Source organism: Melopsittacus undulatus, chromosome 8, assembly GCF_012275295.1.
Source record: "Melopsittacus undulatus isolate bMelUnd1 chromosome 8, bMelUnd1.mat.Z, whole genome shotgun sequence".
Classification (NCBI taxonomy): Eukaryota; Metazoa; Chordata; class Aves; order Psittaciformes; family Psittaculidae; genus Melopsittacus; species Melopsittacus undulatus.
The window spans coordinates 43,501,271-43,525,907 of NC_047534.1; the positions used below are offsets into that span (position 1 = coordinate 43,501,271).

The following is a 24,637-nucleotide window of genomic DNA, read 5'->3' on the forward strand; positions in this document are numbered from 1 at the left end:
GTAGTTACCACATCAGTGTTGAAATATTAGTGTTTAAACTAATTATGCTAATCTATTACACTGAGATTTAAACATATGCAATAGCTTCATACTTGGGATTGCCTTGAATTGAACAATTAGACCAGATACATGATTAGATCTGTGTGCCAGTTACTCTAACTGAGGAGTGAGTGTCCTTATATTGTCGGGTCATTGCTATTTTTTGTTTCTCCCAGTCCAGGATTTAATTTTGCATGGACATGCCTCCATTGATGTTGTATCAATTGTGGAAGAAGTGCCTGTTCTTTGTGGCAAATTTGGGGACTGGCTTTGCACTGTTGTTGTTTCAGACCATGATGTTTTTCTTTTTTGGGATCTGCATAGGTGTTTCTCTCCAGTGCCAAGGATGCTGCTTACAGTCCTTGGCTGCAATTCATTGCCATGGCCTGTGTGGAAAACAGGTCCAGAGAGCATGTCCAGAGCAGTTCAGAAGTGTCTGGCATAGTTAATGGTAGAGAAATGGAGAACACTAGTTCGACTAAAACTTCACTAAGGATCGAGCTTTTAACTGTGCATATCCCTGTTGCAAGATGTGATAGTACTGGATCACTGAAACTTGTCTTGAAGTCAAGAGTTAATTTGAGATAGAACTTCTAAAATTTTGACCAAGAAGATGATTTTTTTATTATTATTATTTTTTTTTCTTTTTAAATGCTCCCCTTTTTGCTTATCTAAGATTTGTAGGTGAATTACTGCTAAGTCTCACGGTACTGGTTCCACAGTATCACTAATAATAACTCTTTTACTGTAGAGTTTGGTGTTTTGGAGGAGAAAAGAAACACACACTGTATGGAACTACTATGTGTTTCTAAATTGGATGCTTTTAGTTGATGTCAGGAGTTTCATTATTTCTAGTGAGAGTGAACTGATATGTGCATACACACTACTTAACACTACTTAATATTTCAGTTGCTGTTCAGATATGTCCTGGGAAAAATAAGCTAGTTCAGATTTCTTTTTTTTTCTCTTAAGACCGAAATTTTCCAACTTTAAGCTTTCCATTGTCTTACCTAGTTTGTGCTATATCCAGTCTCTTGCTCTAATTCAAATTGAAAACTGTAGCAGATGTTGCTTCTGTGCATTTAGAAAGAATGACTCCTGGAGATTTTGGCTTCCCTAAATTTAGCTGTGTCAAAGTCACTCTTGGTTGAGGGTATGGTCTCCTAATGAAAAGGATGAAAAGAGCCCAGAGGATTTTATTTCATCCCAGGAGATGCTTTGCTTTCTCTTCAGAGTCAGCTTCAGTACTAGAGTCTGGCTTTACCGAGATAAGTAGCTTTTTAGTTCCCTGAAGCTAGGAGAGACAAGTCCTGCTGTTTGAATCACTTTGGTAGCTGTGAGATTGTGGTTATCTGTTGAAAATGTAAAAAATCCTAAATTTAACAATGATAGGAAGAAAATGACTAAAGCAGAACTGCAAGTAAATATGAAATGTCTGGGCTGCTTTGATTTTTTTTTTTTTGGTCAGTTTGGGTGGAAGATGCTTCTGATGACTTTCTGTTTGGTTTATGCATCGTGTTTATAGTGTCAGTGTAGTTTTTTTTGTGAATGCTTGCTGACATCAACAAAGTATAAAAGAATGCCAGTATCAGGTATTGGTACTACTGTTTGGAAAATGTAATTATTCTTTTATTGCTGTGGAGCAAAGCTTGGTTGCATCCATAGAGTCTACCTGGGGAAGAACATAATACCTGATTATGTTTTCATTTGTTTTAAAGATAAAATACATTTCTGTTGAAAGAAAAAGGGGGGAAATTAGCAACTTAGAGACTGATTTTTTTTTTGTATTTTTGCTGTAGAAAGGCTTATTTTTTTCATATGTGGTAAGTGAGTATGTATGAATTAATTCAATAGCTATTTGTCATTCATTCCCCATTCATACAGTACTAATTCAAAAGTGTTAGAGACGTACCATTTAACTAACATCTTGTACTGTATTCACTGAGAGGGGTCTTTGTTTTCTGTTCTAACTTATTATTGATCTTTCAGGCCCACAGCAGCAGAACTTTTAAAATGCAAATTTTTCCAGAAAGCCAAGGTAAAACGTTTAACCCTACGAGTAAATTTTGCTCTGCCTTAAAATCTACATGAATTTTCTTCTTGCCTTGTATTGATTTTTAACTTACCAAATGTTGGTTTTGCAGAATAGAGAATACCTGATTGAAAAGCTTCTCACTAGAACACCTAATATAGCACAGAGGGCAAAAAAGGTGAGTGTACTCACATCCTTTTTTTCTTCATTGGTATGCAAGAGAAACCAACTCATCAGTTGCCTTACATCTTACTTGGCTGATTGAGATGTTCTCTTAGGCAGTCCTTCAGAGATAGTGACTGTTGAATTAATGGTTTCTGCAGCCTAGCTTTCTTCAAGAAGCCCTGGGGTATTTTGACTTCCTTTCTGGCCTTGTCAAATGATACATGGGATTAGTCATCATACATGATACTTTTTTTTTGGCCCCCACTCTTCCAGAAAGCTACGGGGAAAAGGTTGTGAAATAAAAGGTGAACTGTGAGCCTATAGGTTCATGTCTTCATTATCACCTAGAGAAAGCATAAAAGTACAATATATGGTATTTACTGACAACTGCCTGCTTCTTTGGATTATTTCAGATGTGATGCGCAAATGCATGGTAGTCAGGCCCGAACTCTGCATGAGTGCTGCTGAGTTATTTAGACCACTTGCAGCCTTATCCCACAGGAGATAAGAGTGAAATGTATAGCTGTGGCATATGCTGGTATTTCTTTGATGCTTTTGGAACTATTTCAGGAACTATTTCAGCCTTTGTTGGCACATCAGTTAGGCTTCATTTACCTGGAGTGGCACTTGTAAGATTTTCTTTTCTCTTTGTGAATATTGGCTTGGCATAATTCTACAGCACTGAAATGCTCCTTACAGCTGGTGGCTCTTACCTGGGGAGAGACTGTCAACGAGATCTGAATGCTTTCGGTTCCTTCTTGTCTTCTTTTAGATGGAAGTAATTTGGGAAGACAGTAGCAATGATGGGGCTTTGTGTGAGGTTGGAGTAGAAAGCTGGAATGAGAGGGCTGGTAGAAGGAATAGCATGCCGAGCTGGCTAGCATCTGCAAGGCTCAGCGGAAGTGTAGGAGTAGTTCAGCTGTTTAGCCATGTGGTGGCAGCAATGGCCACAGAAAAAAAATACCTGGGGGAAGAGTCATAGTTGCTTGCTTTTCATTTTATAACTTGGGCCATACAGGAGTAATTAGACATGTTCTAGTACCAGCGAGGTTTCTGACAAAGCCTGTGCCTCGTGAGATATGTCTCCTAGCTGTGTCTTAAAATCAGTTTTAGGGTCTGCGTGTTAACTCATACATACCTGTATGTATACTTCCTTCTTTAGATAAGTTGGCATTTGGAATTGCAGAAGGAGCGCAGGGTAGCCTCCCATACACCACCAGAAATAGTTTTCTGGCTGAATTTTGGAAAATTCTTAAGAAATCAAAACTGTGCTAGAAGCAAATTAGTGGGTGTTTTACTTACAGCATAAAGGGAAACAATATTTAGGTCTTAGCTAGTGAAAATTCTAAAATATTTATTTTTTAAAAGGACACAGTATTAACATTCATCAAGGATTTAGAATTTAGTTCACTTGTTACAGCTTTGCATGTAGCTGCTGTTTTAAGATGCTATAAAATATAAATGTTAATATTAAAACTGCAGAGGTTTATTTAAAAAAGCTTACATAAGTAGAGTTTGTTTGTTCAAACATGAACATGTAAGATATCTAAGATGACACTCATGGAAGAAGTAACCCTTGTAATGGAAAAAAGAATGTCACTTGGGCAAGAGATGGGAAGGAGCTGGTGTCATTGCTGCTTACATTGTCTTGTGTAGCACTTGGTGTGAAATGCCTGTAATTAACGATGTGTAGCACCACTGCTTGCACAGATGTCACATCTGCCCTTCAGTAATTTTTCCTGCATTTGCCACGTGTATAATGGTTTTGCCTTGTTGCCCAGAACTCCAGCCTCACTTTAATTTTAACTTCAGTTTCTTCTGACATAGTAGCATAATACGTTCAGTTGTTCATTTGTGATTAGAATTGCTATATTGGAATAGATGAAATCTGAAACAGCTTCCAGAACTCTAGTCAGTTTTGAAATCTTGTCACAATGCAGTATTAATTGTAATGGGTTCAAACTTACATAGAGGAAGTTCAGGTTAGATATAAGGAAGAAGTTCTTTACTGTTAGTGTGGTGAGGTATTGGAATGGGTTGCTCAAGGAAGCTGTGAATGCTCCATCCCTGGCAGTGTTCAAGGCCAGGTTGGATAGAGCCTTGGCTGACATAGTTTAGTGTGAGGTGTCCCTGCCCATAACAGGAGGGTTGGAACTGGAAGATCTTAAGGTCCTTTCCAACCCTAACTATTCTGTGATTCTGACTGTAAGTACTCTATATGACAAAGGCCCTGGGTCAGTTCTGTGGTTTTATAATCCTGTTTCTTTAATTCTGGAAATCTCCTGCATGACTGCCACTTTTACAAAGTGAACAGGTAAAACCTGTATCTGCATTTCATTTCATTGCTGTTTGAAATGCTGCTAGGAAAACAAAAAACAAACCAAAACCCAACTGAGTAATAATTGGACCTGATTTCTATTTTTGGGAGCTGGTATTGCTCTGTCCTGTTACAAGCTGTTTGGAGCTCGGAATTGTAAGTTACTGGGGAAAAACCTGTGACAGCTTAAAGAGATGATTAGTGTGAGTGATACCACCTTTTATTAAAACTTATGTAAAATACCCTTATTTACTGATGGGTTGGAATTCTAGCTCTAGAAGACATCATGTTACTTTATAGAAGAAACTAACAGTGTCCTCCATTTAACGAGGAAAATACCATTAGATTCCATATTTTTGGGCAGCTCTAGCAGCATGATTACACCTCAGAAAGATGTACATATGCAGCACTTCCTTGTTTCAGTAATGGATTTAATCTGATAGATGCACCTGGCCAGTAATGGTTGTTCTTACAATTGGACTCCAGACTTTATAAACAGCAGAGCTGTTTGATTAATGTATATTCATTGCTGTGATTCTTTACACTTTAAGAAATACTTAGTTCGTTAATGCTAGTGTAGAAAGAAAAGGTACATGTGCTATACTGGAATGCTTTTTTATGGAAAACAGCAGCTGAACTGTAACTATGTATTTGTCAAGGCTTTGCATGTAGGAGGCCCACCCGTTGCAGAGAATTAATTGTTTGGTTTACCCAGAACACTGCTACAAATGAAATAAAAATAATGCAACTGTTTTTATGTTGTTGGCTGTTACTACAAAAAATAGAGGAGAAATTGGCATTCAGACCATGGAATCTTTTAATATTTGTTTATTATTGTTTTTAGGATGTTTTTGGAAGTAAAGCTTAATGCACTTTTCCATTAAAATGTAAGTTTGACAAAAGTTCCTATAATCAGGAAGCAATGCCTAAGTTAGTGGGTCATAGAAGTGAAGAGTGTTCTAAAGGGCAGACACATGCAGTTGAGCCAGCTTTGTTTTAACATTTCAGATAAGTGAGAAAGATTGCCGTCAGCATTTCTGCCAGCATGCAGTTGTGCCAAAAGATACAGGGAACTGTATGCAGTAGATTGGATTGTCCATCCTTTGTTTCATAGGGGGCTTTTATGATCTGTATACAGTTTGTGAGGTTGAATTTTGTGCCCTCTCAAATGCAGCAAATCTAGTATGGAATAGATGAGCTTTAAATGAACTGTGGAATAGTTGGCTCAGTTGAGTGTCTTTTGTACTTCAGATGGTCATAAGCCTTTCTATACTAAATTGTGTTGCTTGTTATGGCAGGGTTTAAAAACTCATGCATGATTCATCTTAATCATTAACAAGTAACCATCTTCTGTATTGGGTAGTGTTCTATGGTTCATAGGCTACCATGATTCAACTTGAGAATTCATTTGTGTTGTGAATGAGTCACTGTCTCTCAATGTAACAGCACTGATCTGCTCATTAGCTAATGGTGTATTCATGACCTCTTGACTTGTTCAGAAATGTCTACAACATGGACAAACATGAGGTTGGTGTATAATGAGAACTTCTCTGATTAGAACAGTAGTTTTAAATATTTGGCATTTATCTAAGCTATTGAAATGATCAGTACTGGAGGAGGGTTTTGTTACTGTGAAATACCAGTGTAGTGTGTTCTTAAAGGTGCTCTTGAATGACTCCTAGTTAAAGAATCAAGGTATGGTAAAGGAAGACCAGGCATGCATGATGCTGGTGGTAGATTCTATGATCAGGAAGTAAGTCTTGTAACTAACCAGAAGATAATCCTATCATCCTGTTTTTTAATGATTTGTGTTTCTGTCTGTTGCTGGGAATGTGCATGAAGGTGCTGGTTTTACCTGTTTGCTTTCTAAGAAATGAAGCCTCAAATGCTTCATTCAAATGACATCCTAAGCCAGATTGCCTGTCATGGATTTGAAACAGTGTCTGTCTTAAGTGGAAAGTGACTCAGTGGAATTGGTTAGTATGAAATCTGTTCCCAGTCTAAAGGCTGTGACAGTATTTTGTCAATGCAGACAGCCACAGCTGGCTTGCTAGGGTCACCTTAGCATCATGAGGTTTCCTACAGTGCTGTCTTGAGCAAGGTGTTAGAAGAAGCCTTTCTGCCTGTCTTTGTTCATAAAGGCAAAGAGGAGTTCTGGGAGGATGTGGAAATGTGTGTTACTTGTGATTTTGTACATTTTTGGGAAGTTTGTCAGGAAGGTCATGCGGGGAAATGAATTACCAAGAAGATTCTGTGGATGCAGGGTGGCTTAGAAGCAGCAGTATTGCCATCTGTTATAGCTGTATGAGAATTTTTGCTTTCGTATGGAAAAGTTAAAGATTTATTTTTCTACTTCTAAAAAAAGAATAAAATTGGAGGGGAAAAAAAGGCAAGCTTAGGCCCAACACTGAAGAAATTTTCCTGGTTAGACCTTGTGAAGCTTTTAAATATACAGTATACACAAAAAGAAAATATATGCCATTTGTTTTGACACTCATCGCCCCTGCACTTGTGCTTGGTACAGATAATATTCTTGAAGTTTGTGGGGAGAATTCCAAGAGAAATACAGGTGAAGCAGGACATCCTTGAGATTGTGCTACCCAGTGGTATTACAGGGGCTTAGTTTAGCTGAAAAGTGCTCTTGGCTCAGGAAGTTAAAATTATGTCTGGAGCTGAAAGCTTCAGGGTTTTAATTGGAACAGATAGTTTGAGGCTAGCAAAGCAGATAGATGGACTGGGCAGTAACAGGCTGATGCAGGGTCCAGTTTCTGTTTAGCCCTGAAAAAGCAGCCCCACGAGAAGTTTATTGAAACTGTGCATCTGCAGGTAAACGTTAAGTTATGCAGTACGTGAAGTGAAAGGGGGAAAGACAGATGGGTGCATCCCAGCTGTGCTGCGTGGCACTGACAATCAGCAGAGGGCAGCCGCATCTCGCCGCAGTGCAGGGAGAGCACCGCTGTGAGTGAGGAGCGGCTCTAGGTCTGTGGTTTCCCATGCTATAGCCCGGTTGAATGCATGCTACTGCTTGTTATCTAATTGACATGTAAACATTGGGGTTTTATGAACTTGGACTTAATTAAAAAATGTCCATTGTTTTCATGTCCATTTGTAACTCTTTTGGAGAACTACAGCCAAAGTTTTTTTTTATTGTCTTAATTTTTTAAAAAAATTACTTGAATAAGTTTAGGTCTCCTTAAAATCTGTGTACAATGGGGAGCTTTTATTACAGCAATTTCTTTTACGTGAAACCTTGCAGAAAACAGAAAAGAGAAGAAATCAGAATTTTCAAGCTTTTGAGTCTGAAAGTAAGTGAAAATCATAGTAAATTCTTACTTGAATTTTACGGTAGTAGATTGTTTTCTTATATTCTCTTCAACGTGACCACATTGCTGGCAGTGAAACTCGCCTTATAAGGAGTCTTCTACTGCTGTGTAATGATGTCTCTACAAGAGGCTGTATTTGGTTTCTTTTTGCCTCTGGTCATTTTAAGCAAGTAAACAACTTGGATGATAGAAAAGGATGATGAAACTGGAAAATGTCAATTATAAAAGGAGGATCTTGCAATCCCTCTAACAGAAAGCCTTTTAGTAGTGATTTACCATGGTAATGCCCATTCATCTGAGCAGCCAGGAAAGATAACCAGGTCTGATCCTTATCTTTCTTGTTCATCTTTCAAAATATGAAGTTACTCTGTGTTTGGCTTCCTTTGATTACTAGAGGTACGTTGTTGGCCTTAGCACCTTAATTTGACTTGTGGGGAGGAAGGGACCAAGCAGGAAGAAGAAAGAGGATGTAAAAGAGTCTCTGTCTGTCTGTATGTATTAGCCATCAGGTCATGCCTGATAGGACATTTGGGATTCCTTTTTTTGTTTGAAGTGTTACTTTAGAAAAACAATGCAACTCCTCTGCACAATTAATTGAAAACATCCTTCTTAGCACAGATACACATTCATGCCTGAAAGAGCTATTATTAAAGTGTGAATGAATGAATTACTTTCACTTAATAACAATCAGTAATGAAATTTATGTAGTGGAAATACTAAATGGAGAAATAATGTCTGAAAACCAAAATTCGTACTGAATTGCTCAACCTGCATGTTTGCCACTGGGATTTCTGCAAAACACTGCAGTTTCTCAAAACAAAATCGTGTTCAAATATTGGACTCAGACTGGAGCAGAAATAATAAGTATGTTGTGGTATTTATGTAGAAACCCATAGTTTTGGAAGGCAGAATTAGGAGTGTAGGGAATTACCTGCACTTATTTACAAGATGTTTAGGTGGCAAAATAGTGTTTCTAGTTTGCGCTGCTACATTTCTCTGTCCCTAAGCAGCATTATCCCAACAAGAGAAGACTCCATGAAAAAGTGAAAGGAGGAGGACTTTGGAAAGGGAATTCCCCAGAGTGGGTGTGGAGTTGGTATACTGAGCATCTATACCAATTTTTCAGCATTTTCTGTAGAGGAAATGTAGGAATGTGCTCCCTCCCTCTGTCTATTGAGGCTTTAATGGCTTTGTTTTTCTCACTGATTGCTCCACCTTATTCCCTTTCTAAACTATGAGTGTGGGTGAGATTTCATGGCAGTCTTCTTAAACTGGTGGCCCTGAACCTCGGGAATCACACTTGTCATCATGATGCTGTTTGTCTTTGGCTATAAAAACAAACCAGTATTGTAAAGATTCAAAGCAAATGTCCTTTTTTAAAAGAGATTTGTGTTCTTTGACTTCTACTGTGTTATGCCTTAAAAAAGGGTGCTCTTCAAAAGCACATAGAGCTGAAGGAGTCCTATTCAATGCAGAATTACCCATGTCCTTTATGCAGTACTACTTCGTGAAAGAAAATGTAATGATGTTGCATTTCTCGCCTTTAAGTTGCCAGTGTAATTGATTCCAATAGTGAGTAGAAGTGGTAATTTATATAAAAAGGGTGAAGATTCCTGTATTTCCAATTCTTATGACTTGAGCACTCTTTCAGGTTTTGCAATACTTTGGTGCTGCATTAAGGAAGAAGCAAATATTTGTAGGTTTGCATCAGTGACTTATTTCATTGAAGGTAATGATAAATACTGCATAAGCATGACATTGCACACTTCAGAGCAAACAATAAATCTGCTTCAGAAGAGTGTGCTGGATAGCTGTGAATATGTATTTTAGTTTCAACAGAGATGTAGTTTAATTTTTTTAAGAAAATTATTGAGAGATCAAAACATGATTTATGAAAGCTTGACCCCAAAATGCAGTAAATGTTTTTGGCTATTATTCTAATGCAATTTTTTCAATGGAATGATAGTTTCTCTGAGGGTTGCCATTGTTTGCAGACACCAGTTGCATTTGACTTGGAACTGAAGAATTCAATTGGTGTTGACTTGGAATTGAAGGATTTGATATTCCTGCGTATCTTAGTGAGATAAGTTGCATATACAAGAATATCGTCTACTCTTGCTTTTACTGACTCAGGATATACCACTTGAAGTGCTAATGACTCCTCAGGTTCTCCCATAGTAAGGTCACCTTGAAATACTGAGATTCAAATCCTTCAGACTGAAACTTTAGGGCATGGGAGATGTGTACACCAAATAATGTGTTTGCTTCCTTGGAGCTTCCATGTGTTCTTCAGTCAGAAAGTTCTGTTGTTTCACATAGGGAATATACATACTGGCAATATCTAAAGACATTTTTCAGGAACTGCAAAGCTTTAAATCATCTGTGTCCCTTCACTCAGTAATTTGGACAAAACCTAAGTGTGTTTGTGCAACGTAGAGAAGCAATAACAATTGATTTGCTGTGGAATGTGAACTTTTGCAGATTTCCAGGATTCATGACCAGCCTTATTCTTTTCTGCATACATGATTTTCTTCCCCTCCATTCCCCAGGAAGGTTTCTGTGGCATATGGTTGTGGACAGTGAAACAGAGGATTTTAATCTCTTCATACCACAAAAGGTATAATGCAGCAAACCTCCGTAGTTCTTGCAAAGGAAAGGGGATTATGAGCAATGGCTTGCATATCTAAATTTTTATTCTGAAATCAGAGTTTAAGACTAATGTCTAGTCCTGAAAGGCTAGTTGCGATTATCCCAGAACATAGTTTCTATGCCAGATTAAATTCTTGCTGTAAAAGCCACAAAAACCCCCCAAATCAACCAAACAAAACAACCACCACCACCAGTTGAAAACCAAACACACAAAACAGGCAAAAAAAGCAAGAAAAAACTACTGTTTCTGCATATGAATACAAAACACTTAAAGTTCTGTCTAACTTCTTTTCCAAGTAGGATTAAAACAAAGGGTAAGGGTAAGGTTTTTATTTTTCGGGTTTTTTTTCCCCAGACTCATATATGCAGTATGCAGAGCAGCTTAAGAAGAGGGGTTCTAACACCCAATTACTGTGGTATTTTAACACCTTCTGAGTTCTGCAAGGCAGGTACGCCAGGGTGTTATTTTAGCAAGGTAGTGGTATATCCTTTTAATAACAATAGTCTGCATAAGTCATGGTTGGGAAAAAGCAAGGTTCCCAATTGCATAAAGCATATTCAGGTTTGTAGAATTTTTGTGGCTTGTATCAGAATAAAAATAAGACTATGTATTATAATAAACTTGGGGGACTTAAGAACAGCCAGCAGTGAAGGGATTAGGATGCTCACATGACCTGTTAGACTGGGTTGGATAGGGACTAGCTTTTTCTGGAAGCAGTGCCTCAGCTCTTAAACAAAGTATGAAGTGTATATGTGGGATTTCATGCTCTGTCTTGGATCTCAGATTTCTTTAGTTTTTTTTAATGTGATTGTAGTGTAGGTGTTCCTGTGCAAAAAGACTGCAAAAAACTCTTCCACATTAAATATATATTGTAGAAAGTGACTTTTCCATGGTCTGACTTTTACCTCAAGTGTTAAGGCATAATTAAATGTGTAACTGTTTTAAGCAAAAGGCTTGTGCCATGATTGGATAAATGTGATATGATGATTTCCTTCATTGCATTGGAATGCAAATAAATGCATAGGAGTGAGGGCTGAAATTTGCTTTTGTATCTTATGAAACATCCAGGAAAGGTTGCAAAATGGCTAAAGGTAAAAATCAAATCTGATTACAGGCCTAAGATGTGTATAAAAGGAGCTGGTCTGGGTTGTTTGGGTTTTTTTAATTTTATTTTCTATATATGTAGAAAATAAAATTAAACACCCCCCCAACAATATATGTAGTATTTATATATATATATGTAATATATTATATTATTTTAAATATATATTATTTTATAGATATAAAACCCATACGATATATATATTATTTTTTTAAGAGAAGAAGGCACAGAGCAAAATGTTGTGCTAAACCCAAGACTGTGTTCAGTAATCTTGTTTCTCATTATGGTTCTTCATATAAAAGAACTGGCATTGTAAACACTTCTCATGAAGTTGTATGAGCAGTGAAACTCTGGGGACTTCTGTTTAAAAAAAGGAAAAAGAAGAAAGGTGGTGGTGGTGCACAAACTCTCGGCTTATCAGTTACCAAGTAATATGAGCAAAGTAATTCAGCATATCTGTTTCATAAGAACTTCTGGGGTCTGTGTAATGGGAGAATCCTGTCTCCTGTAAGAACCATTGCCACAGTCTTAGGGAAAGGTGAAGATACACAGCATCACTTGGCTGGTCTTTTTGTGCTGCCTGAAAGCCAAATCTGAGCTTTTAGTAGGACAGACTGCAGAAAATGAAAAAAAATTAGGTGCTTAAATAACCACCTTGTTATTCTTGTTCTCTGGGGCACATGGGATTGTGTGTATCTTGAATACTGTACTAGCAGACGTAGCTGAAGGGCATCAGTGGTAAAATAAGACAATCTTATCTAAAGAAAAAGCTAAGATAGTTGATTTATTTGGACTGCAGTATTTCCAGAAGGATGTGTTTAAAAAACACAAAAAGATATGGATTTCCTTCTGTAGATATGTAAGTATAAAAATGGAGAACAGCACTGACTATTCTCTAGTTAGAAATAAATAAGGAGCAATGTCAAGATTCCATAAAGACTTTTGCAGATGTGTTTTAAAGAGATGGGGTCTACACATTTGCCTCTCTCAGGAGAAAATTACAACTGGGCTCTGTTACCTCTATGTGGAGGGTGGTGAGGCACCTTCCATGTTACTGAAATGTGTAAAGCTTAATAATGCCTTCAATTTTGCTTACACAAGTGTATCTTATTTACAGTGCTTTCAGGTCCCTGTAGTCTTTTGTGGAGAAGAGTTTAAGACATTTTAAATCTACCCAGGTTTCTAGCCTAAATGTTGAGTTGCTGGAAACTTATAAAGGAATAGTTATATAATTGAGATAGTGGAAAAATCAAGATTACTGATTCAGTCATCTTCCTGTAGAATGAGAAAGAAGACAATAGATGCATATTATTACTCGTATTGAAATAATGGATATTTCATGTGGTGTATATCATGTGCTGTACCAAGTATGTGTGTATGCACTGGTATCTCACAGTATGTTCTTTCTATGTTTTTTTAAATTAGACACCAAAATAAAATACTAAGTTAGCCCAGTTCTTTGCTGTTTTGAGCAGTTGTAAATAAGGAAGTAGAAAGATTCTATTATTCAAAAAATGATCATTCCCTTCCTTGTCACCCTACAAAAATAAACTTGTGAGGAGATTGCAGAGGCAAAAGAATCAGTGATGAATAATAGATTCTTTTTTTTCCCCAGTCTCTAACATCTACATAAAACAAGCACATCAGTGCCTGGAAGACAATAATTTATGTTTTGTTTCCTATGCAATAGCCTGGTTTTCATGTGGGCAGGTTCTGTATTCTGATGCTGGAGCTCTCTCTCTGTCAGGCTAATTTGGGCTAATCTTTAATAGTCTGAATTTACAGTTGCTCTGTTGATCTGGTTAAGCAGACATTCTCCTGGAAAGCTGGTGCATGCTATTGTTGGCTGGGAACATTAAAATTTCTGTATCCCACTTTAAAAGGGCAAGGACAAATAGTTCTGTCAGCAGCTTAATTTATTTTTAAGTCTTTGTGCCCCTGGTGTATACTGGAATAAACTTGAACAAGCCACAGCATGTACAACAACAGCAGTAATAATATGCTTAACACTTTTGTGGTAGACATGATTTTTTACTAAATTGTCCATGCATTCTCTGTTGTAGTTGATGTTCATAATGTCTTCCTTCCACAGCTGTGTAACGTTGGCAGTGGTTTGTTAAGTTTTCCCTCCTGCAAACTGCTTTTGGTTGTAGATTACAATTTTCTAAACTGCTATTGTGTTGGGTGCAGTTTAAATGCTAGCCATTCAAATTCATTTTTTATTCCCTGGTGCTTGTCTGATTTATGTGAAATATGTTTTCTAATATGTGTTAATTTGTCTTTGTAAGGCTGAAGGCTTTCATTGTTTGCTTTATTAGCTAAAGTTATGATTCAGTTTACTTCCTATTTTGAAAGGAGCATTTAGGTTTTTACAACAATAAAACCGAAATTAGAATTGAGCATGTTTTAACTTCTTTCCCTTTCCCTCTGAAATATTTACTGAGAGAGACTATTGGTGCTGTGTATTTTGACTAATGCAGATGGCAAAATTGCTTTTGTGTAGCTACTGCATGCAATGTAGAACTTTTTCCTTATTTTTGTAGAGATACAAGAAATCTGTTTCTGTTCCATGCTTTGTCTTAGGTTTGCTTTGTGCCCTTGGATATATCACTTTGTTTGTCTGCTTCTTTATTTTCTTCTGTAAAATGGGAGACATGTAACCAAGGTATCAGCAGAAATACATAGGATATTCTCAACTGCTGTAATGCTGTAATTGCTGAAGAGAAATGCAAGCATGTTGCCTTTGATTATCAGTCTTCTAATAGTATCTCAAACAATAACCAGTAAAGAAATTCTAAATATTTACACTATTCCATGTGCAATCCCTGTTGTATATTCTTGCTAGGAACAGTGTTAAGACTGTTGTTTTTACCTTCCGTTTGCCTTTTCTTCCCTATTGATCCAGCACTTCAGAAATTGATTTTGGTCCTAGGCTAGTACGTCTTGAGACAACCCTTCTTACGCTAGCTTCTAAGAAGGCTAACAAAAGGTCATTTACTATCTGGTTGGACCACATCAGTTTGGAGCAAACTGGATCTGAATGAGTATATGGAATTCAATTATTTATAGCACTAATTACTAATCTCCATTGAGGACGAGCATCCATTCTTGTGTTGCTGGATTTTTCTGCCAATTTCAGCACTGACACAAGGGAGATTGGGAAGTTGGACTGAAGTCCACCATGAATTTAAGACTTGCATATAGAGGTCTGCAAAGATGCAGAGATGTCTTTTTCTGCAGCAGGCTGAATCATGAATTTGTAGTCGATATTTCATTATGACAGAAACCATGGATGCAGTTGCCAAATAGTGTTTACAGTCTTAAAAATCCCTCAGAAAAAGAAAAGGGGAACATAGAAAGAAGACACTTTAATTGTCTATATGTAAATAACAGGATTTTGAGATAGTGCTTTCTGTGAAGGACAGATCATGTGAGGGAAATGCTATACTCAATTGTAAAATAAAATCAGGAGAGAAGTTTATCTGTTACCTCAAGGGTAAAGTGTCATTTAATCTCATTGGAAGATGTAAACAAGGCACAAAGTCTGGACTTTCTTTGTTTCTTGATCATTATATGGCGCCCTTTGAGAGCTATGCAGTACTCATTCCTAAGTTACATCTTTAAGTCTTCAAGTTAAGCATAGTTTGAACTTCATTCCTTCTTGTCTTGAGAGAATTCTTGTCCTTCCTAGGGTAATAGTAGAGGTTGGGATGAACAGTCTGTCTTGCATATACTTGACATTGTTCATGCACATTAGTTTCTTGTAGCACTTTATTTTGATGGCAGAAAAACTCTTAATGCCCATATTTGTGAAGTGTATTGTTGAAGATATTTCAAAAACCACTTGTTGAATAGAGCTGGGAGTTGAACTCTGTCAGAAATAGACTAGACTCTTTAAGTGGGACTTGAGATGCCCTCTGAGGTGTTCATCATGTTGCATTGTCTCCCTGAATATCTTCATGATGGTATTGCTGCTGTCTGCCTGTGTGATTTTTTCAGATCTTCTGCTGTTTCTGTTAATTTTTCCATGGGTTCCTGTAGTGACCCAGTGAGGCTGAGGCTATTGAGAAAGCACAGATGAATGCTTTGTGCAGTGGTGAGCACAGCTTTCTATAACCTTCCATCAGTAGCCATCTAGTTTATTTTTAGATAACCGTTGAGTGTTTATGTAGGCTGTCAAGTCCCCATGAACTCTCCTCATCGTTTCTATGAAGTGATTTTCTGTGTTGGCCCATTGCAGCTTTTTCATTAACTTTTACAAGTTGTAGCATTTCAAAGAGTAGCTGCTCACTGCCACAGGAATGAATTTGTAAGCTTTGCCATAGGGGACTACAGTTTGATGGGAGAAAATGGGATAATCGTTTCCCCCTCTCTCCTGATGGGCATACCGTAGTAATGTGTTTGCTACAAGTGCTTGACACCTGAGGCACGGATTTCTGTTGTTGTATTGTGCAATGCGAGTGCTTAACAGGCTACAGTTCAGTACATGTATATATATAACTATTCTTCAGCAAAATAGTTCTGCATGTTGCACACCTGCTCTTCTAAATTGAAAGGAAGCAATCAAAGCAGCAGAGTAGGCAAGAATGTCATCTAGAGAAACCTAGTCTTTGTTTCCACCTTGGTGAAGATGCATTTCTGTACAACAGTTCTAGTACTGGTGCCACTCAGTGACTGCTTATCTTTATTCCTTTTTCCTTTTTGTCTTGTCGCAGACTGTTAGAATGGCCCTTAGTGTACTTGCTGGAAAAGTTGTGGGGTTTTTTTTCCCTGTGTTGAAGGTTGGTTAGGCCTTTAAGGACAAAAGTTTTACCACACTCCGTGACTAACATTTCAAGAGTAATCCAAAAGGTCAAAAAAACTTGATTGTGTGAAAATCTTCTGAAGATTATAGTAGAGTTACTTTGCATACCTTTATGAAAATGTGCTCACTTTAATTCTATGGTGTTTTGTGAGACGGGAAAAACAGGGTAGAGCAGAAGATACATTGCATCCTGGCAAACTGGGACTCAAACTAGCATGGAAGATAAGTGTTTGGTGGCCTAAGATAAGTATTTAAGAAGACTCTGTTTCTTTAAGGGACAAAATTGCTTTAATTTTATTTGTGGTTATCAAAAGGTCTTAGGACTTAAAATGTTATTTAAAGTGGCTTTGTCTTGATAAAGCAGATGTAATTTGAGAAAAGGATTACTAAAAATTGAGAGAATACCTAAAGTGCCAAAATAGTTGCCTTCATACTTACTCTTTCTTTTCTAAGCAAAGAAATAACTAGCTAATGCTGGAACTTATTGGTTGGATGTACTCTGACCGTTCTTAAACTCTTACAGATGATAGTAGTCCAATAAACTGTATGAAAATTGCAATGAGTGCTGTCCCATATAGCTGATTCATATCTCTTGTCTTGCTGTGGTCTCCAAATGCTGCAGTTGTCACTACAATGCATAACTGCTTGTCCTAGATGCATCCCTTCTGAAAGTGCAAATAATATGTTAACATGGAAAAAAATACCCCAGGTTGTTTTTCCTGAAGTAAAATTGACCTTTTTAGTTAAATATTTGATACCAATGAAGCATGTATTCACACTACAAAATGTTTTCCTATGCTACTGTTTCTGTTTCAGAATGTAAAATACCAGCATTATGCTGTTCATGTTCTTCTTCACTTACCCCCCCAATGAAGAAAAGAGATATTTATATGTGAAAGTAGCATATAGAAAACCCAGCTTGTAGCAGGTAGTTTGGTTTCACCCCTTCCCACACTCCCCCCCCCCAGAATGTGTGCCGATGTGTAATGTGGATGGTACAATTTATTCAGAGCTGCAAAGAGCTTTTTATATATGTATATCCACTGAAGAAACAGCAATATGTTTATTGTGTTTGCATGTAGAAAGGAAAGAAAAATACTGAGCCTAATACTGCAGGCCTAGTATTTGGGCTGGATAAAGCATAAAGCAATGACTAAAGATTGTGTCACAGATTTAAATAACTTAAACTAGCATGCTCGCAATAGGGGATGGAGTCAAATGTATGCTGTGTCTGTATATATATATACTCCCTGTTCATACTTGTCTCTATCATGTTTGGGGAATTTACAGTGCTTTTTACCACAGATGACTGGGGCAGCTATTGAAAGTCATATTCCAGCTTCTCTTCTTGTGCAGACTCTAGTACTTGTGTTAGCTCATGATCAGCTAAATTAAAAAGCTGATTTGGCTTCAAGCTAATTGTGTTCATAGGGCTGTCTGCGCAGCTGTACGAGCGCAAATGAAAGCTTGAGGAGACTTAGTGTGGCAGATCATGCACTCTAGTTACGGTGCTGAGTTGTAGGGATTCTGAGTACATGATTTTGAGGATCCTGAGTGGTTGCTGCTGCCAAAGCAAGGTTATCCAACTTCCCTTTCACTGCCCCTTTTGTTTCTGCCTCTTTGCTTACAGTGTCTGCTATTTGACCTCAAGATGGGCTGATTTGACTCACAAATTTTGCAAAGAAACTTGTTCAGAAGAGAAAAGAAAGCCTAGTTTTTCTCCCAGGCTGGTGGGCTGAATCTAATGGTAGGTCCCTGGTGGTACAGTGAGTAGACTGCAGCCCTGATGGACATCTTGGGATTGTCTCTTCCCATGGTAGCAGACCATTAGATTGTCTCAGTTGTCATAACTTAGCCCTTTACAGTGGTTCTCTGGCTGTGCCAAATTCAGAGAAGCTTAGGTGTATAATGTAGGTTTTATTCTTTTACTGCTTCTGATGTATTTTTGCTCTTTATTAATGTGAGTTGAATATGGTAGAATGCTAGCTCACTCCTAAAAGATTACATGTTACAGTAATACACATTACTGCCTATATGCCTCTTAATGAACATACTCTGAAAAAGACACTAAAAAGTCTAAAGAGAACCAATGGTATACTAGTACAAAGTCTGTTATGCTATGTTTCTATTACAACAGAAATTTGACCTAATATGTTTCCATCCAGTATGGAATTTTAGAGTTATGCAGATTTGTGATGAATGAAGAGACAATGAATTTATTTGCAGACATCGTGCGTCACTCTTGCTCTGTCCTGCACCTTGGAGACACAAGGCTTTGTTGCTTTTAGCAGAACTGAGGCTGAGTAAAGCCACTATAATAGAAAATTATGCAAATTAATTTGTTAAGTAATGCAAGTGCTAGCACACCTACTATTTAAAAAAAGTCATAGACAACAGCTTCACATTTTCAAAGGTTGAATAGATTGGGTACTTTGCCCTAGCTGAAATAATGACTTCTCTTCTGTGAATACGTGAGCTGGTGGGAATCAGTCTAATGGAAACAAAGGACAAGTCTAAAGTTTTGGGTTTTTTTCCTTCAGACACCTTTTAAGAAAATAATTTAACACGGTATTTTATTTTGGAGTAACTTACTTTGTTTTCCTTGAGCCATGTGTTTAGTGCTTATTAAAAGGCAATCTATTTAAAACTTGAAATGCACTCCATCTTCATCAGTAAAGCTTTCTCCCAGAACTCTCTGACAGCATCATTAAGCTCCATTAAAATCATTCTAGTTAGAGTAAGTCTTCAGAACAACTGAAAATGGATGCAGAAGAGATTTTGATTAGGGCAGTATGTAGTGTGTGATTGTGTCTGTAAACCACTCTATTCTAGTCTGTCTGAACAGCTTGTTTTGGCCGTGGTTGATGTCCTTTCATGGGTTTGAGTATAGCTGTTTGGAAGATGCTTGTGCTGTTAAAGAAAAGCCTGTGCCAGGACTGTTTCTGGAAGAATAATAAATTATATCCACAAGAACAAGGCAAATTGCCTGCTAGATTACCTTGTGTCTGTGCTAATCCCTGGGGATGTAGATAGTAAGATCCCACTGATTGCACCTGGGCTGATTGCAGCTGAGTAAGAAATTGCTGTGCTACTGTTTCTGTTGACTCTTGCTTGTGCCTCCCCCCTAAACACACATGAGCTTCTTGTACTGAGCTTTGAGGCAGCTAGAGTAAAATTGGTGCATTAGGAGCCTAGTATGGGAAACAGGGAAAATAGTGCTGAATTTGTCCCTTGAGTGATGGAGTAGGAATATTCTCCTCAGTGTCCTGTGTAGGTTTCCCCTCTTCTCAGTTACAAATGAAAACAAAAGACAGAGAAACTGAGTAGGGCACTCATATGGTTGTGCAGGGAAGAAGTGTAATGGAGGATTGTCATAAGGACCAAAGAAGGTACAGAAATGCACTGGGGTTCTGGAAACCACTCTTTGCTCTAGCTTAGTCTTCTATGGGTAAGGGAAGGGAGAGGAGCAGATGGGTGTTTGGGTAGTGCAGGAAGGAAGAGAGGTAAAAGAGTGCAGACAGACACCAAGTTACCTGCTTGAGGATGCACAAGGCTTTGAAAGAAGGCTCCTAAATTCATACTTGCTCCTGCTTTTGTGGTGTCAGGCCACCCAGCTCCAAATTGTGCTTGGCAACAAAAGTAGGGAAATAGCTTAAGTACCCAGCTCTCTATGAAAAGCCACTTTGGAAAAACTGTATTGATATCTGCATCACACAGTGCTCTGGGAGCTCACAAGTGTTAGACTTTGGGTGTCCTGTACTGTTTTATGCCATGCATATTTTGCTGAAGTACTACCTGATGAGATTTTGAAGCAGCTGGAATCTGTCACATGCTGCATCTCTCCTTGCATCATGCTTTGCGGCAACTGGAGGGGATTAGAGCACTGTTAATACCAGTTTAGTCTTTGTGAGCTTCATTATACTGAAAAAACAGTAACTTTCTAGAAATTAGATAATTTCTTTTTAGCATCATCCTGTTTTGTGAGGTTGCCATGCTGGCAGAATGGGTTTCCATCACCGCCACCAACCATCAGGATGATAGAACCAAATTAGTCAGTGCTCAGTATACTTAAGTGCAATACATCAAAGCACCACAGACAGAAACCTGTGAAACCAAAATTGAGCCAGGCTTTTGTGTGTTACTGTGGATACTGGCAAACAGGATATACGATTTTGAGCTAAGACCATCCAGTTAAATCTTTTTTAGAAGTTCTTTTTATTAGATATCTTCTGCAGCAGTTGTTCTCGGCCTGAAACTGTTTTTCTGCCGAGTTAGTTCTCCCTTTTGTGTGCTGTGAACACCTAATGCGTTGTTCCTTTCGTTCTCTTACCAATGCCTAGGCTGCTTTCCTGAATAACTTTTTTTTCCTTTTTCATAATTGAAAAGGATATCCTTTAAGCTTTTACAAATTTATAGTGCTGGGGAGCATTTGAAGTTGTGCAGTGGGAACTCTATATTGGATTAGTAATGTGAAATAATTAGAGAAACTGACTCTAACCTAAACACTAATGGGGCTGCTGCTTACTGTGCTCACATCTCATGGGTCTCATAAATGTATACCAAGGTGTGGGAAGAACTCTTGGATGTTCTTTTGCTTTGCTCAAACAGGCTAAAAATCTGGGGGAAAACAAGGCTTGTTGTCAAGCTCTGAAAAAGAGCAAGGTGGCATCAGAGGAGTTTTTGATTTTCAGATTTAGCCGTTGGATCCTCCTATTAAGCCTTGTTTGATCTACAGTTTGCCAACTAGTTTGGTCTTACATGCCTGCCTTCTCAGTTTGCATACAGCTGCTGCTTTAAATCAGGATAACTTTGACTTCTAAAGTATCCTTAACACAGTTACATATTGTAATGCTTTTTAGGAGAACAATTAGTTTTTAAGACTTGTGTGTCAAGAGCAACCTTGCCTGTGTAACCTCTTCCTTCAGAGCTTCCTTTCATGTCAAGGGTTAATTCATAACAGCTGTCAACTGAGCTTCACCTTAAACAGTTGTAAAATATATCCAAACCCCATTTTCCTATATGAATTTTGCATATCTTACAAGGATGATCCCTGTGATCAGATGCTATTCCAGTATGCCAGTGACTCCTCAGCAAACTAAGGAAAGCATATAGGAAAAAAGTAACAAAGAATTGCTGATTAACCAGAACACCGATAAAGACTAAAGATGTCTGTGTAATGGTACACCTGTAATATTTTGGAAGGTCAGACGAGTACCAGGTTCCAGTGGTCACCTCCATAAAACAGAAGATGGAGACTGGGAATGGAGTGATGATGAAATGGATGAGAAGAGTGAAGAAGGCAAAGCTGCTGTTTCTCAGGAAAAGGTAACTTTTGTTTGTATCATTTGCCCTCTGAGAGATTTTCTGCATGTTAATTGTTAATATTTCTGGATCTTCAATGTATAAAGCTGCATAGCTCATATCTCACTGCATTTGTTTTCCAGTCACGAAGAGTAAAAGAGGAGGAGAACACAGAGGTAAAAATGTCTTTACCATTTTTTTTTTCTTCCAAGTATTTGAGTCAAGGGCTTTCCTTTTAATTTCTGTTGATAAAAATGTGATTTGAGGTGGGAATGTTGTTTTGCAGCCTTGTATGGCAAGTACTTGTGAGGCTAGAGCTATGCAGTTGGGCCTGTGCTAATTAGCTTGAGCACACTGGACAAAACGGATAGGAAATTAAAAGCCGTATTATGTTTGTGCCCAGGAGAATTGGTTAAGATAGGTAATTTGGCTTTTTTTAATGAATCTTCATGACTGGATCACACTAATTGCTGTCTTTTTGTCAGAGTAATAATGTCTGTATTGCAGTAGCCAGAAGATCTCCAAATAATTTTTCATTCTCAGGATTTGAATCACTACATGTAGCTTATAATTAAAATGTGTCATCCCAGATACAGTAAAATAGTTCAGTACTGTGCCATAGTAAATTAATTCAGAGGAATAAAATACCATCCTGAGTTTCATGGCCCTGTGCTGAGACTGTGGGAAGCATCACTGCTATAAATAACTGCTTAATAGGATTACTGGCTTACAGCCAAAATGCTGTTTTAAAAATGTCTATTCCTTGGGTGGGTGACCCTTGCCACTTCACCTGCCATTTTAGATTCTCTGATCTTCACTGGTGTCATAGAAATCTCCTAAAAGACTAACAGCTTCCTGCCAGCTTTAGTCCTGTTAGCTCCTGTGATGACCCTAGTCTTCCTGTTGCAGAGTTAGTTTACACAGCGCTTCAGCTTTTGAGATGTCTTACGTAAGCTGAGTAGGGTGGGAAATAACGGACTTTCAACAGACAGCCTTTTTGCCTTAGAACTTCAGAGTTGTGCAGTTTATACAGGTAACTCTTTTGTTATGAGCTGTTTAGTTTGAGGGAGAAAAAAGCTTCTGCTTGAAATCTTCTGTTATTTTTTTTTCTATTTTCCTAACCGCTCCAGGTGATGACTTGGAACTAGACAAGTGCAGCTAGTCACTGTCGGTGTGTGTCTGTTGGTCTTTGGGCTACACATTCCTATACACTGAAATAACAGATGCAGAAATAGCAGTAGTAGTTTAGATGAAGAGAAGGAACTTAATTGGAGTAGGAAAAAAACCCTGCTCCCCCCGTAGTGATTAAATAATTTTCCAAATATTCATTAACTTCTGTTTTAAATACATAGATAATAAAATAGATGCAAGACCTTGTGTAACACTTTTTTTTAAGTAGCTTTAACGTGGAAAACTATCAAAAAATAAACAAATGAAATTTGTGATGCAAGTCTTTGTTTTGTAAGGAGTTGACTGCAACCTTTGAACAGGCTTCTGTGAGTGCTGACAATATGCCAAGTATGAAATCGTAGCAGGGTAGATGACACTGAGCAGTGCTGTATGTAGGACACACTTTTGCTTGAAACTTCATATAAATGTTAGTTGAGAGCTGGGGAAGGTATCACAGTGTGAGGGAGGAGTGGTAGTGTGAAGATTATCCATATTCCTCATTTTTCTCTGTGAAAGACATTCTCCGAGCTGTGATGACTGCTTTGATATGCTGCTAGTTCTTTGCAGATGGGTAGATGCAAGACTTCCTTAACAACCAAAACTGTTACACAAAAATAATGTGAGTAGTAGCCTGCTATTCTGACTGTGTGCATATTATTTAATAGGTTACTGGAGCTTTGATGCAAGGTGGATTAAAAGCTCTTACACTCAGTGCTTTAATGCAGGTCTTATCATTTGTATCTCTGTAATTGAAATATGTCAGTTTTACTGGTATCAGCTATATTTTAGGCTGTGTTACTGAAAGTGTTTAAAAGGTTTTTGAGAGTTAGAAGATGTGTAAAATATTCTGTGCTAACTACAAACTGTTAGCATGGCAAGTATTTGGGGATTTCCCAACCCCCCACCCTGGTATCCTTTATAAGACTTCCTTCTTTTTTAATAGTCTCAGCCTGCTGTTAGTGACGAATATAGTGAAGTTCCATGTGCAGTGAATCTTGTCTTAAGATTAAGGTAAGAGATTCTTCTACTTATTTTAGTATTTCTTTTTAGGTGGCCGTATTATTCTTGATCTCCCTCATTACTTTCATAATATTAACATAAAATAAGTGTTAACCTCTTTAATCTCCCAATATGACCAGTATGAATAGTGTTTCTATGACTAATTGCTGTCTTTTAATTGCTTACTGAAATAGTGTAACATGAAAAGCAGAATATGAATGTGGCTTCAGGCTAAGGGTACCCTTCATTAAGTATTTTCTTTCTTTTTTTCCTTGCAATGCAGGATCACAGTGAGAGGTTTTTAATGAGTTTCTTTCACACTTCAGCAGTCAGCCTCTGACAGAAATAAACCATAGCTGTATTACAAGTTGCCTACTCAAAACGTTTTTCACTGGCAAGTTTGATCAGCCACTGTGGAGAAGTGACAGATATTTTAGAAATGGATACAAATATGTTGTCTGGCTTAAATTTATACATAGTTAAAACGAGTCAGATTGCCTTTAATTAAAATCAACTTATAACTAAGATTTGATTTGTTTAATTATGTGCTCTCATTCTTAGATAAAGGTATTTTTTTCAGAAGAAGCTTTGATAACTTTTTATGTATTTAAAGCCATTTTCTGTAAATTGCTAGCTTAGTTAAACTTACTGCTACTCACTTGAAAACTTGTTTACATCCAATTTGTATTGACAAGATTTCTATGAAAGGTTGTAAATGCTTAACAATTACGATGG

The 24,637-nt window shown here is 37.7% G+C and overlaps 1 protein-coding gene across 1 annotated transcript in view; it reads left to right on the forward strand.

Annotated features, from left to right (window-relative positions):
- The window catches only part of STK39 (serine/threonine kinase 39), a 101,689-nt gene that overhangs the window by 36,905 nt on the left and 40,147 nt on the right, over window positions 1-24,637 (forward strand). Inside the window, exons 9-13 of the mRNA XM_034065391.1 lie at window positions 2,029-2,077; window positions 2,184-2,249; window positions 21,635-21,757; window positions 21,877-21,909; window positions 23,847-23,914. Of these exons, the coding sequence (XP_033921282.1) occupies window positions 2,029-2,077; window positions 2,184-2,249; window positions 21,635-21,757; window positions 21,877-21,909; window positions 23,847-23,914 (339 nt within the window). The remainder of the gene's footprint in view (window positions 1-2,028; window positions 2,078-2,183; window positions 2,250-21,634; window positions 21,758-21,876; window positions 21,910-23,846; window positions 23,915-24,637) is intronic.